Source organism: Lissotriton helveticus, chromosome 1_1, assembly GCF_964261635.1.
Source record: "Lissotriton helveticus chromosome 1_1, aLisHel1.1, whole genome shotgun sequence".
Classification (NCBI taxonomy): Eukaryota; Metazoa; Chordata; class Amphibia; order Caudata; family Salamandridae; genus Lissotriton; species Lissotriton helveticus.
Window position 1 is genome coordinate 1812592256 of NC_136057.1, and position 14412 is coordinate 1812606667.

The following is a 14412-nucleotide window of genomic DNA, read 5'->3' on the forward strand; positions in this document are numbered from 1 at the left end:
CAGATCTGCACTTGCTGGTGCGGAAAAAGAAAGAACGGACGTCAGCGCGCAAGGGCGGCGTCTAAGTAGCTGCCACAATGTCATCAAGACGGCGACGGACGCGGAGCCACACAACACCACATTACGACGCGCAGGGGTACTGCTGACGAAATCTTTCCGGATCTAGTCTGATGCCTGGGGGTATTCTAAGGAAAGGAATCTATCACTAATGTGTTTCTTTCAAATCTGGTCAGCAAAAATGTTTGTCCCTCATTCAGGATTAGCTGCAAATAAAGTGCAGAAGGTGCTTAGGATTGAATGTATAACTCCACCATCCTGGAGAAATTTGTTGCCAAATGGGACATTTGGGAATGCTGGTGAAAAAGTGCTTTAATTCTAGTGGGTTAGACATTAGTAAGGGTGTCTGGATTAGAGAAATATTCTGGAGTGCCCATCCTTGCAAAGCTTGATTTGATAAATCTGAGCTAGGGTATCTCTAGGAAATTGTCCAAATTTATGAAGTCTCTCAGTACCGCCCTGCAAATTTGGGCTTCTTGGGTTATTACAAATTCTTGCCCGGAGCAGCAGGGGCTGTCATTTCATTTATTTGTCTAATAAACCCAATCTGACTTGCTCATGAAACAAGCATTTACCCATGCAATACGTTTCGCAATAGCGAGATTTTGAGCTACTGGCACTGTAAATGGCAATACCTTTTATAATAATAAATAGGCATCGTCATTTAGAAAAACAATAATGTCGAAGCTTAGCAAAAGGAAAACCAATTGTATTTTATATAGAGCGCGGTGTACGTGAAGCAGGCGCCGTGCTCACCAATAAAGTAAAACCAAAAAAAAGAAACAGAGCACGGTGTCCCTAAAGTGGGCGCCGTGCTGAGAATGCAAAATAATTTATTTATTTTTAAAGTGAGACTGCGCGGTGTCTGAAGCTCATCGCCACATTCTGATAAAAAGTCATTATAAAAAAAAAAACCTTCACCATAGTGCCCTGAGTGCTGTAGGGGTAGGTGGCACCTACTTTTGAAGTTAGTGTGGCAAAGCGCTCTATACGAAAGCAGTGGGCGCGTTGCAAATACAAAAAAGCAGCTGCCTTTGTTTGTCCCCATTAGATAATAAACAAGATAGTGTTCACCCACATATAACTCAGACCGTGTAATAAACCAAGTAAAAGGTCCAGTCGTTATGGGAGGCAACAACTGCAGACAAGGCAGTACCAAGGAGGGTCTTACAGGCCTACTTACAAATCAGAATCCAGCATTTATGACGGACAATGACAAAAGCCAATGACAAATATTGTGGTTCTGAAATTCTGGACCCTACTGTTGTCCCGGTATCGAGGTCCGATACCCGTGTCCCGAAACATCAACGTACCATGACGAATTTGGTGTTGACGAACCGATAATGATTAGGACATCATTCCTATGCATTTGCGTCATGATCGAGACATGCTAACACCCCTGAATCGTAGTTTCCGTCCCGACCCCTCAGACTCCATTTTGTAAACGGTATCCATCTTGTGTCTTGCCCTCATGATAAGTCAATTAAAGGTCGAGCTTGATCTAAAAGGACACGTCCACCTTCCCTGACTCCCCCCTGACCTGTCCCAACTGACTCCATTGCCTCCAGCCGAACCTGTTTGGGCAGCTCCTCGCCCAGTGGCCTAATACGATAGCATCAATGCATAACATGCCACAAACCATTCACTACATCCAGATCGTGTTTTCTACACACACGCCTGTCCGCGTTCCCTGTTTACGGCCAGTTTTATGACTAGGAGGTGCCTTCTTTTATTGGGGCTTCACCGATATCTGATGGGAGTTCCGGGCTTGGCAGGGTAATCTATCACGAATTGGACATCTAAAATACGGGCTTGCCTACATGACTTCGCTCTTTTGTATTATTGTAGAAATATGTGTATAGCCATATCATAAACTCAAGAATTCTTGCTTGCAGCTATTATTTTTGTATATAAGGAGAAGGCTGGTTCTGTAAAAACGAACAGTCTCCTGAGAACACATGACCCGTGTTTGTCGTGCTTCTAGGACACCTGTTACTTGGTAGCTGCCAATAAAACTTGATCTCTGACTCGACTAGAAGACTCAGTGTTTCTGTGGTCCGGAACAAGGGAGAACTCAGAGGTCTTCGGGTGTTATCCCCTGGCACCAAACGGGTTCCTAAACACCCGTTACCTCAGTTGGCGCCCAACGTGGGGCGGTATCAAGCGGCGACGGTCCAAGCCAGATGTTCGTGAGGAGCTTCGTGTGAAAATTCCAGAGGACGGCCAGCCACTTCAGCGACCCCTGTATGTCGACGTGGTTCCGAAGGTCTTTGCTGCGAGGTTCCCCGCGTCCCGACGGCTACGAAGGACTGCTGCCCTGACTATCGCCTTGTTTTGGACCCAGTGATCCTTGGTAGAGCGAAACGATAGACGAGTCTTCTAGCGACGTCACCGATCTTCAAATACTTCAGTTAAGTATAAGTGGAGCGTCTCCCAGTCCTTAGTTTGTCCTTAGTTTTTGGTATCCTTGAGATACGCTTTGATTTGGTACTTGCAAGCCCCAAAGCCGAAGGACTTGTGTATTCACGAGAAATATCGTAACAGATAATCCTTTGAAGTTTGAAGCTAGACTAGTGAGCAAAGATGCCTGGTTTTAGCAGACTTGGAAACTTGTTTTGTCTTGGTTATAGTAAGGACTCCCGATTAGAGGATTCCTGTCCGGTTCCTCCGATTGGAACTCCAACATATGAGCTCTATGTAAAACACGGCGTAGGTCCTATCACATATAATGAAGTGTGGATAAAATACACCCGCAAGGATGGTGTTTTAAAATGGCCCCAATATGGTAGTTTCGACTCAGAAATATTAGATCACTTAGAGGTCAAATTATTCAAGAGAAAAGCCCGGCCGGCGATGTTTGACTCTTTCCGCTTATGGCGCAAAGAAGCCAAACAGAAAGAAATAAAATTAGCAAAAAAGAATAAAAGAGGTATGTCAATGGTGCAAGCTGCCGTTGCATACAGGGATAACGAGGAAGAGCAGGAAAACGAACAAATACTTAGGAGCACGAAACTAGCAGTAGATAAATGCTACCCGATGTTACCAAATAAGGGACAAGGTCAAGAGGAGAGATCCGAGAAAGATCCATTAATGTCCCACTTATTAAGCTCACCTCCACCGTATGCGTTAGACGCTACTACAACGCCAAAGCATTTTACTATACCGCGCCCCGGCGCACGTAACCCAGCTCTTGCACGAACGCCAGCTCCTCTTCGGCTGGTTTCTACTTCTCCGGCGCAGCCTTCTCAAGGGCCGCCATCTTTGCTACATACTCCATCTACTTCTACGACTTTGCCTACAGCTCCAGCTATTGTCTATGATACTACGTCTGCTACTACTTCGACTTCCTCTGCTATTGCCTCTACTTCTTCTTTGCCTCAGCCTGTTTTTTCCGAGGCACTTACTCCTCCGCAAGGTTCTCCTTCTATTAGACAAAGAGTGACAGGTACCGTCACTAGTCTATTTTCACCTTTCTTTGGGTCGCCTAAAACAATGCCTAAAACAGAACATAGACAGTCCCGTAGTCAACTGCCTGATTACGAGGAAAGAAAAGTGCTGAATGAACTAGCACGCCAATGGATTACGGATACTGTTAGATATGATGTTCAGTCTGTTATGGAAGTTTTCCGTCAATGGAATGCACCCACTCAGAGATACGTATTCGAAGAGATGTGTGTATATCTGGGCGAAGATTTGGAGACGAATGATCCCAAATACACAATGAACGAACTATGGCGTACACGCTTTAAGTTCTATGAAGGTATGATTATAGGTGCAGATGTTGAGAAAGCAATAGAGTTATTGCTCTCTTATAGGAGTAAGGGAAACGTCTCTACATCATGTCACGAAGACGATGCACCAGGTGGAAAAAGAGCGAGACAGTACCCCATGAGAGAGGTTCCTCCGGTTTGGAGGGAAGGTGATGCGAATGCGAATCCACCAATTCTGCCTCATTTCCAGCGTGTATGGGTACATGTCCCCTGGAAAAGATCCGAAGTCTTAGCACTCAAGCAGACACTGCCTGATCCTCGTAAAAACCAGACTGGGTATTATAAGGAGTTATCGCAAACTACAAACTCATGTATAATGAATTTAGCGGATATAGACATGTTGTTTGGGAACGTTGTTCCACATCCTTTATGGAGCAAAATACGTCATACGAACCATGACCAAGAACTAGGTGACTCATGGGCGAACATTGCCGCTATAGATGCTAGACAAATAGGTGGTTCTAAACCTGAGCCGTTAATAGCTGAACTTCCCGGTAGAATTATCGCGTACATGAAAACCATAATGCCTGAAGTACGCGTAAACTGGGACAAGCTATCTGCGTGCAAGCAGAAGAAAGATGAGAATGTGTCTGACTTTTTCACAAGATTTGAGGAGACTTTCACCGATCATAGTGGTCAGGATACGGCTACCGAGGGTGGTCAAAGATTGTTTGTAGACAAATTCGTACATAATTTAATCCCTGAACTGTGTAATAAACTGAAAGATTCAGAGAGTGCTTGGGCTGTCTCTACGTCAGCGCAAATTTTAGCTACAGCCCAGTACTACGAAAATAGGCGCAAAGACGAGCTAGATAAAGTCGACAAAAAGACAAAAGATTTAAAAACTAAAGTTCTTCTCCAGCAAGCCTATCAGCCTCGTACGGCTAGTCAGCCCAATTATCAACAACAACAGCAGTATTCGAGAAAGGCGCAAGGAAACGAGTTTTCCCATCAGCGTATTGCTTATGGCCCGAATCAATGTGCGTATTGCAAGGAAGAGGGTCACTTTAAAGGTAATTGTCCGGCTCTTGCGCGACGTTTGAGCGGTGCTTCAGGTGTAAGGGGACGAGGTGTTCAACATGCCCCTAGGTAGGGGCCGTGGAAATTTCACCCAGAATACAACTTCTTTTCCGCCTCAGAATTCGATGAACAGCTTTGACCAACAGAATAATGCATCGTCTAGGTCAGCTCAGTACTATGCTGACGACTATTACACCGAACACGAAAATGAGGGTAACGATTGCTAGGACAGCCATGGACAAAGAGAGGGAGTTGTTTCAGTTCCAGTAGATCAGAATGGACCTTATGTCGAGGTAATTACCTCAGGAGTGTCAGAGCCATTTCTGCTGGATACTGGTGCTACAAAAAGTTCTATCATGCACTTGAAACTTCCTGGCGCACCTTTGTCTGGCGAAATGAATGTTTCAGTAGGTTTCTCTGGCGCCCCTGTTAGAAACCCGATCTCTAGTCCTATATCTCTTTCTATTGGCCCGTGCGAATTAGAAGCACCCCTCATTCTTACAACAGGTTGCGGTGAAAATTTGTTAGGTTTGGATTTGCTAAAAAGGTTATATGCGACTTTGTACTGTTCCCCCTTGGGAGTACAACTTACTTTAGGTAAGAAAGTCATTTCTCCAATGTATTTGTCAAAGGACAATATTCCGACTGAATTGTCATCACTTCCTGATATACTTTGGGCTAATGGCTCCAATGATGTAGGTCGTTTGGAGATAGCACCGTATGTCATAACATTGAAAGCCAACGTTAGGTTTCCACGTATTCCCCAATACAAAATATCTAGCGAATGTGAAAAGGCGTTATTGACGATTGTTTATGACCTGATTGATAAAGACGTCATCGAAGAAACAACAGGAAATGTTTGTATCAGTCCAGTTCTGCCCGTCTTAAAGCGTACTGATCCTTTACAACCACCTGTGTACAGGTTCGTCATCGACCTCAGAGAAGTGAACAAGATAGTTATCCCACAGTTTCCAGTTGTCCCCGACATTACTGCTTTATTGACGATGGTTCCAGCTTCAGCAGCTTGGTTCTCGGTGATTGACCTGAAGAACGCTTTCTTCAGCATCCCGATTGCTGAGGAGAGTAGAGATATTTTTGGATTCAATTTAGGAGGACGAAGCTTCCGCTTCAAGTGCGCTCCTCAAGGCTACTGAGAAAGCCCATCAATATTCAGTCAGGACCTGAAAACACAACTAGACACGATTATTCTACCGAATGGTTCAACTCTGATTCAGTACGTAGACGATCTGCTGATCGCTGCAGACACTGAAGAAATTTGCAAACTAGCTACGCTGTCATTATTGCATCACTTATGTAACATGAAGCACAAAGTCTCTCTCTCCAAACTACAATTTTGTCGACAAGAGGTTACCTACCTAGGTCACATCTTGTCGAAGGAGGGAAGGAAACTGACACCAGAAAAAATACAGGCAATTGCAGAACTGAGTGCCCCAAGGACACAGAGAGATGTTCGGGCCTTCTTGGGCATTACATCGTACTGTAGACAATGGATACCGAATTTCTCACTACTAGCTAAACCCTTTCTGGCACTACTCTGTAAAGACACGCCAAATCCTATGCCCTGGTCTGAAGATTGTCAGACGAGTTTCCACGAGTTGCGTGATGCATTATGTTCGGCTCCTGTGTTGGGAAACCCCAACTACAGTAAGCCTTTTACATTATATGTCCATGAGAAGGAAGGTTGTGCATTATCAGTTTTAACACAACATTTTGGGGACAGACAGCGCCCATGCGCGTATTTTTCGGCAACTCTAGACCCTGTGGCTAAAGCCCTACCAAGTTGTCTGAGGGCTACCGCCGCAGCAGCTGTCTGCATTAGACAATCCGCTGGATTAGTCATGAATAATACTCTGATCGTTATGGTCCCGCATGCAGTAGACATTTTACTAAACAGGACGAAGACACAACATCTTACTAGCGCTCGACTATCCAGTTACGAACTTACACTGCTAGCAAGTCACATCCACATAAAGAGAGGTGATACACTGAACCCCGCAACGTTATTACCCATTCCGACAGAAACAGACAAGATTGATAACCATGACTGCTGTTTTAGGACAGAAGAAGAGACAAAAGGGAGAGTAGACTTACAGGACACTCCCCTTCCTGAATGCAACGATACTTTATGGGTTGATGGTTCATGTTTTAAGCAGCCGAATGGTGATACGACTGCAGCATATGCCGTAACGACATTACACACCATTATAGAGACCGCGCGCATTTCTCATAATTCTGCACAAGCTGCAGAGCTAATTGCGCTTACCAGAGCATGTGTGTTAGCAAAAGGAAAGCAAGTGAATGTGTACACTGACAGCCAATACGCCTTTGGTGTGGCTCACAGTTTTGGGAGATTGTGGCGTGAACGTGGGTTTCTTACGTCACATGGTGCAAAGATACAACATGGTCAGCTAGTTAATGAGCTCCTCGAGTCACTGACCTTGCCACTACAAGTTGCCATTGTGAAATGCAGTGCACACAAAAAGATTCAGGATGATGTTGGCCGCGGGAATGCATTTGCAGACGAGGTTGCGAAAGACTGCAAGGAACACGATGAGTCGGATGTATGTTGTAGGTCCCGCAAGATGGATTACGGATGTAGGAATGTGTGAGGACACCATTGAAAGCGTGAAATCTATACAAGCCGAGGCAACTGAGAAAGAGGTGAATGAATGGAGAGAAAGTAAAGGTAGATTAGACGCGAATGGTTGTTGGGTCGAACTGTCAGAACACCAGCGATGGCTATTACCCAACGCATATGTACTTGCAGTAGTAACCATGGCTCATGGAGTTGCGCACATTAGTTCGAGAGGAATCTGTAAAGTATTGGCCCCAGTATGGCAAAATGGTAATATCCCGAAATATGCAGAGAATGTGGTCAGAAACTGTATGGTGTGTTTGAAGTACAATCCCGGTAGGGGAACCCCAACTCCAGCTGGTCATTTTGCGCCTCCAACGTATCCGTTCGAGGTTTTGCAGCTCGATTTAATTCACATGGAGAGATGCAACAATCTGAAGTATGTGCTCCTTGTTGTTTGCGCTTTCTCCAGGTGGGTGGAAGCGTACCCCTTAAGGACAATACTGCCTTGTCGACTGCCAAAGCCCTTGTCAAAGAGTTCTTCCCGAGATTCGGTATGCCTAGAATCGTCTGGAGTGATAATGGAAGTGAATTCGTAGGACGCGTGATGAAGAGAGTGTGTGAGTGTTTAGGCATACAACAAAAGTTTCACTCTGCGAATCACCCCCAATCAGCTGGATTAGTAGAGTGCTACAATGGCACTTTAAAGCTCAAATTAGCCAAGATCCAAGCCTGTACAGGTCTTAAATGGCCTGACGCCTTGCCCCTAGCACTCTTGTCAACCAGAATGACAGTCCATTCCAGGTTAGGACTTAGTCCTCATGAGATAGTGTTTGGCCGCCCAGCCAACGTCTGGGGCGTGCCAAGGCCAAAGAAACTCAGCGAAATAGAGCACCCCGTACTGCTTGACTATTTGTGCGAATTAACAACTAAATTGCGTGTTTTACACCAACAGGTTCACAGCTCCTCTCCGCCAGCTTCTGACGATCCAGGTCACTCCATCGAACCCGGCACGTGGGTCTTGGTGCGGAATTTCCAGCGCACAAACAACGGACAGCCGAGGTGGACCGGACCGTACCTGGTACTTCTTTCCACGAGATCAGCTGTTCGGGTGGAAGGCAAAAAGAACTGGGTGCACGGGACCCATTGTAAACGGGTCCCTCTGCCCCTTCCATACGACCGGTGGGTCAACGAAGGAATTGCCGACTCCGAGACAGAATCCATACCTCGCTTCATCCCTTTCAGCGATGCACGTTTAAAAGAAACTGGTACCGAAAAGGAGAGTGATCATATTTTACAAGGACTTGTGCCACCGTCAATGCAGTTGGACACTACCGAACCTGAGACATTGTTTGAAGACCACACCGTACCTGGGAAACAACAATATAATCTAAGGTCAAGACAAAGAGACTAATAAAAAGCAAACTAATGTGATTTCCCTTCCCCCAAGAACTATTTTTTGATTTCTTCAGCTCTCTCACTCTCAGGAAACTTGCTCATTTTTGATTTTCGAACCGCCATCCGGTTCTGCTGCTAGGGTTGCGGTTGAAGTCTGGGGAGTGCAACTGGGGACGTTTAGGTCAACGGTTCTGGTTGGTCCAAGGGAGTTACCCCGGACTGAACAGAGCGCACTCCCTGGCAGAACCAACCTACCACCGCGGGCAGCAACTAGAGGATGGAGTTTCCTAGGGTAAAGAGACCTGCCAGACTCACGGACTTTGAAAAACAATTATGCCCGATACTGGCCAAAAGAAGTTTTTTGATAATATGTATTTTTATGCTGTGTAGCATAGCAATGTTCTTGACTGGTTATACCCTATTCGTCTTTCAAGTTTCCTTGTTCTCAAATGACACTCGGCCAACTCCTCCTCTCACCCTCTCCACACACTCCTTTCACCCTCTACCTGAACACGAGTCTGCCAGAAGACTCGAATTTGTAAATAACTCATTCATTCAACTTCTACACCAACACCAGTCCATAATGAACACATCGAACTGTTGGGTATGCGGACTCATGCCGCACACGACTGATAAGGGTATCCCATACTTCATCCTGCCTTTCAGTTATTATGGTTCTCTGTGGGCTTTCCAGACCATGTTCCTATTCGCCCTAGAACCATACCCGACCCGTTCTACTGAGAGTGATTCCAGTAACAAGGCACTAGTAGCAGGGATAAGAAATATGAGTAGAGAGTTCGACACCTATCTTACGATTCACAAAGATGAACTCACTCCGTACACTCGTTGGAACGTAACTAAATATGGGGTTTACCTGAGTAAGAGCCAGACAGCAAAGAAATCCCGCCCAGTTTGGATAGTACCCAGCAGAGGTCACTTATGTTTACAAGGTATCGGTAGGGATCCCAAAGCACAATTAGGAAAGAGTATATGCACGGAAACATATGTGTTCGCTTCCCGAACTTCCCCTATACTATTAGCAGCCAAAGGCACGTATTTCGTCTGCCATGACCAAGCCTACACCTGGTTGCCCCCTGACTTCTCAGGTACATGTTTTATCTCATTTCTGCTGCCTCCCACCTACACGGCCAGAGCAGATTACCATCGGACAAGGACAGCTAGAGGTGTCGTGAGTAAAGACGACACCGCGGGTCAGGAATTCGCTGACTTCGCAAAGGGTTTTCTGCCATTTTGGGGGCCTATGGTGAACAGCAGGAATTGGACATCTAAAATACGGGCTTGCCTACATGACTTCGCTCTTTTGTATTATTGTAGAAATATGTGTATAGCCATATCATAAACTCAAGAATTCTTGCTTGCAGCTATTATTTTTGTATATAAGGAGAAGGCTGGTTCTGTAAAAACGAACAGTCTCCTGAGAACACATGACCCGTGTTTGTCGTGCTTCTAGGACACCTGTTACTTGGTAGCTGCCAATAAAACTTGATCTCTGACTCGACTAGAAGACTCAGTGTTTCTGTGGTCCGGAACAAGGGAGAACTCAGAGGTCTTCGGGTGTTATCCCCTGGCACCAAACAGGTTCCTAAAAACCCGTTACCTCAATATGGGCGGAGAGTGGGCGGGGCTTCCACTGCATACCTCAATACGGCATGCCTCGCAGAGCAACACTGCGCATACGCGCTGCCCTCAGGCTCGACCTAAAAGGGGTATAGAGGTAGTTGGGGGCACTGCCAACTGTCTCCTTATTAACTTATTTTCTATTACTTGCAGCAAATTACATTTGACGACAAATGCAATTTTGCTTGATACATATGGCCCAAGATGTCAACAAAAGCACCAGTTAAAACCAACTGGTCTTAGCAAAAACATGCTCTCATGACTTAAAACGCGACAGAATTTGAAATCTTGGAAAAACTGAGCATTTTTGTAAGAGTTCATTACGGCTGGTTTTGTACAGATCTTCCTCATGATCTGTACGCTCAATATCACAATAACTCATCAGCAGGCTGTGGGTTATCCCCATGGAAAGGAGGGGTTGATTTTATGATTTTCCATCAAAATATGCAAGTAAGAACGGTGGGTCTTGTATGCTATTGGTGATGAGCATGTCTGTGCAATTGGGTCTATGGCTGGAGGGGGTGTGCACTCAGCTACTGGGTGTTTGTGGTTCTCGGGTTCCCTTATGTTGGAATGATGTTCACGCACAGCAATGGGTCCATGGCTGAAGGGTTGAGCACACAGCTACTGGGTGCTTGTAGTTCTCTAGTTCCCTTATGTTGTACTGATGTTTATGCATGGCAAAAGTGAAAGTCATGATAAAGTATCATGTTCTGTTGCAGATTGTGATTAAGATTTGAGAAGGGAGATGATGAGTGGGGGCAATTTTAGTAGTCAGCGAAGAAGCATTTGGGGGTCTTCTTGAGAAAGTGATGACTGATGTACGTTTGCTTGATTGAGTAATAGTGTGGACTCTTGCTATCCCTCTTGGGACTTCACTTTAGTTAGGCCAATGATATTCAAGATCAGCTGTACGCTTGAGGGACCGTGGGGCAGAATGGATGTTATCCATTGTGACTTGACTTTGTGTGTGTGCCACATAGCAATTTTTTTTTTATATAGTGCTGCATGCTAACTGCTATAAAAAACAGAGATGTTAATATTACCCAATTTGATGGAACTGAATTTATGGACCACAGAAGGATGGATGACTGAGTCCGTCTTAGAGGACTACTTGGAACTTGGCAGATTTAGGGTAGTGGTGATGGTGGGTATTGCAAGACTGGGATGGTTGGGCAGGGACTCCAATTGTCTGGCATACAGCCTAGATATTATGGTTGAGGGGTGGATTTTGGTATATAGAAGAGAAACCCCATATTTTGAGTCACCCCAAGTTCAGATAGTTCTTAGATGAGCTTATATGGAGAGGGTGGTCACTATACTGGTCTCACTGAAGGACACAAGTTTTATCTAATCGAAATGTATGCAGCATGCACAGGGTGACACCATAGACTAATCTGTGTGCCTATCATGTAGGATATTTCCAGGGTCCCATATGACTATGTGGGTAGAGTGTTCACAACTCTGCAAAAGGTAAATAGCTAAATATCCTACATAAATGTGACCCATATGCCCCTGTATTCAGTTTACACAGGCCGTGGTCACGTATTTTGACCAATATTTAATGTCTATACATTTAGATTTGCTAAATTGTTTTACATTTTTGGTGTCAAATATTTTTTAAAAATCTTACAGCTTTAAGAGTTAGATCACACTGATAAATCAGTTCTCTGAGCTGTGTTAAAACTTCACTTTTGATGTTCTCCATATCGTTCCTCTTTTCTTCAACCTCTGTGACAAGGGTTTTATAATTTTCATTGGCCTCTTCAGCCTGCAAAAAAGCAAACAATAAAATAACATTGTTGTTCATAGTAGAATTACAAAGACTCTGAAAATGCTGCAAGTTTGTTTTGTTCCAAGCCGTTATCTGAAACAGATACACAAAATGCTAGGGTATGCAGATCTGTTTTGTACACAAGTCCTAATAACAGATGTTAAAGTGAGAAGGTACAAAGAAAAGCAAGATGTATATGTGAGAAACAAAAAACATTCAGCCTTTGGATTACCATCACACTTCAGAAAGGATGTGCTGACTTCACTCAGATGTAACAATGTATTCACCAGTGATTTGCCAACTCATATACACTCCATAGCATTGTTGCAATTGGAAGGGGCGAGAGTATGTTTGCACAGCATAAAGCAGAATGTTTTAAATTTGGACAGTTATGCTCTAAACACACCAAACAACGCTCCATGATGGGTGGGTGGGATAATGAGAGGAGACAAAGGTATTTTAGGATTAAAAGTATTTACAGTCATTAACTTGCACATACTCCAATGTTCCAACCCCATTGCCGTACGACCTAACATTTGAAAGCATTCAACCGAAGTAGAGACAATGATTCAAAATGTCAATTGTATCGGGACTCGTGTTGAATAACAACTTTTTAAGGCCTCACAGTGACACCCTCCCCCTTACAATGTGGCTGGGCCCCAAGGAATGGGGTCCCTGGGGCCAAAAACGGTCAAGGAAGGGGGCCACATGCCTTCCTCCCCCAAAATCCCAACCTCTGCTCCCCCCCGGGACCTGGATCACCCAGGGTCTTAAAAATAAACAAGGTCGCGAGACAGTGCTTTTTATTTTTTAGCCATGGATTCTCCGCAACTTATTTTATTTTTTTCAAATTGCCCACCGGCAGGGGCCCTACCACCAGGCCCAAGGGGGGGATCAGGGTATTCCTATGCTGCCCACTTATGTCTTTTTTTCTGGACCGAGTCCAGAGTTTTAAGATGGCTGGTGGTGGATGTGGTGGCAGCCAATCAGATCTCAGTTTGAGATCTGTTGGTACCTGTGGAGTTTCTGCGTCTATAGATATACAAACATTTTGAGAATTAATTGCTCAAAAACTGATGAATACATTTACACCAAAACACAAAAAACACTCATAGACCCGCATCTAGCTTTCTGCCAAATTTGGTGTAAATCCGTTTTGGCTTTAGCTGTGTTTAAAGTTCCGATGTGAAAATTAAAGGGGAAAAGACGTTTTGGGACCCCGCTTGAGGGATCACCCCAAAACTTTCCATGCACAAACTAGACATAAAAAAGAGCACTTTTTTGTTACGTTTCTTAGAGATTCGTTAAATGGTGCCAAAGTTCTTAGCAACACAAAAAATGCCTTTTCTATGGAAACACAATCCCAACAATAATTTCATGTATATTTTCTTTACGCTTCCACCAGTTGCTGCACCACATGCCATTGGTGCCGCTTAACCTGCAGGTGAATCACCTTCTATACCATGTCTGTGGCCCAGGTGCAGCTACAAAATCAAAGCGCACTCCCGGAGCTTGCAATTAGTGTTGGAAATAAAAGACTTACAATTGCAAGCACCGGGAGTGCGCTTCGATTTTGTAGATGCAACTGGCTACAGACACGACACGTATTACCTACTGGCGGTCGCCAGTAGGTATATATAGTTAGGATTTTTTCCCTATGGGATTTTTGAAAATTCTATGTCTAATAACTTTGGCGTTTGTGGACGGAATTGGCTGAAATTTTCAGCAAAATGGAACATTTTGTTTCTGAGCAGCCACTGGAAATTTGGGGGGAGTTGGTCCAGGGGGGGCCGAGAAAAAAGGGGGGTCCCAAAACGTGTTTTTAACATTGAGTTTTCCATAGGGCGGTTAGCCTCATTTTTAGCCCGAACGGCTGAATGGATTTGCACGAAACTTGGCAAATTTGTAGGGACTGGTAGCCCGATGTGCCTTTTGTAGGTCTCAATGTATGTGCTCCAGTGGATTTTGAGAAATTAACGTTCAAAAAAAGATATATATCTAGATCCGCGCCTGGAGCGCTCCCGGATACGCGTACGGGAGAGCGCTCCAGGCGCGCCACGCGACTTGCGCACGGCAAGCTGATTGGTTCTCGGGTGTCTATAAACATTCGAAACAGTCCGCAGCGGCCGCCATCTTGTGTCTCGGTAGGATTGAGACAC

At 44.8% G+C, this 14412-nt stretch overlaps 1 protein-coding gene across 1 annotated transcript in view; it reads right to left on the minus strand.

Annotated features, from left to right (window-relative positions):
- Positions 1 to 14412, minus strand: part of ARHGAP29 (Rho GTPase activating protein 29) — a 341359-nt gene that overhangs the window by 93149 nt on the left and 233798 nt on the right. The window contains exon 12 of the mRNA XM_078640938.1: positions 12113 to 12250. Coding sequence (XP_078497064.1) covers positions 12113 to 12250 — 138 coding nt within the window. The remainder of the gene's footprint in view (positions 1 to 12112; positions 12251 to 14412) is intronic.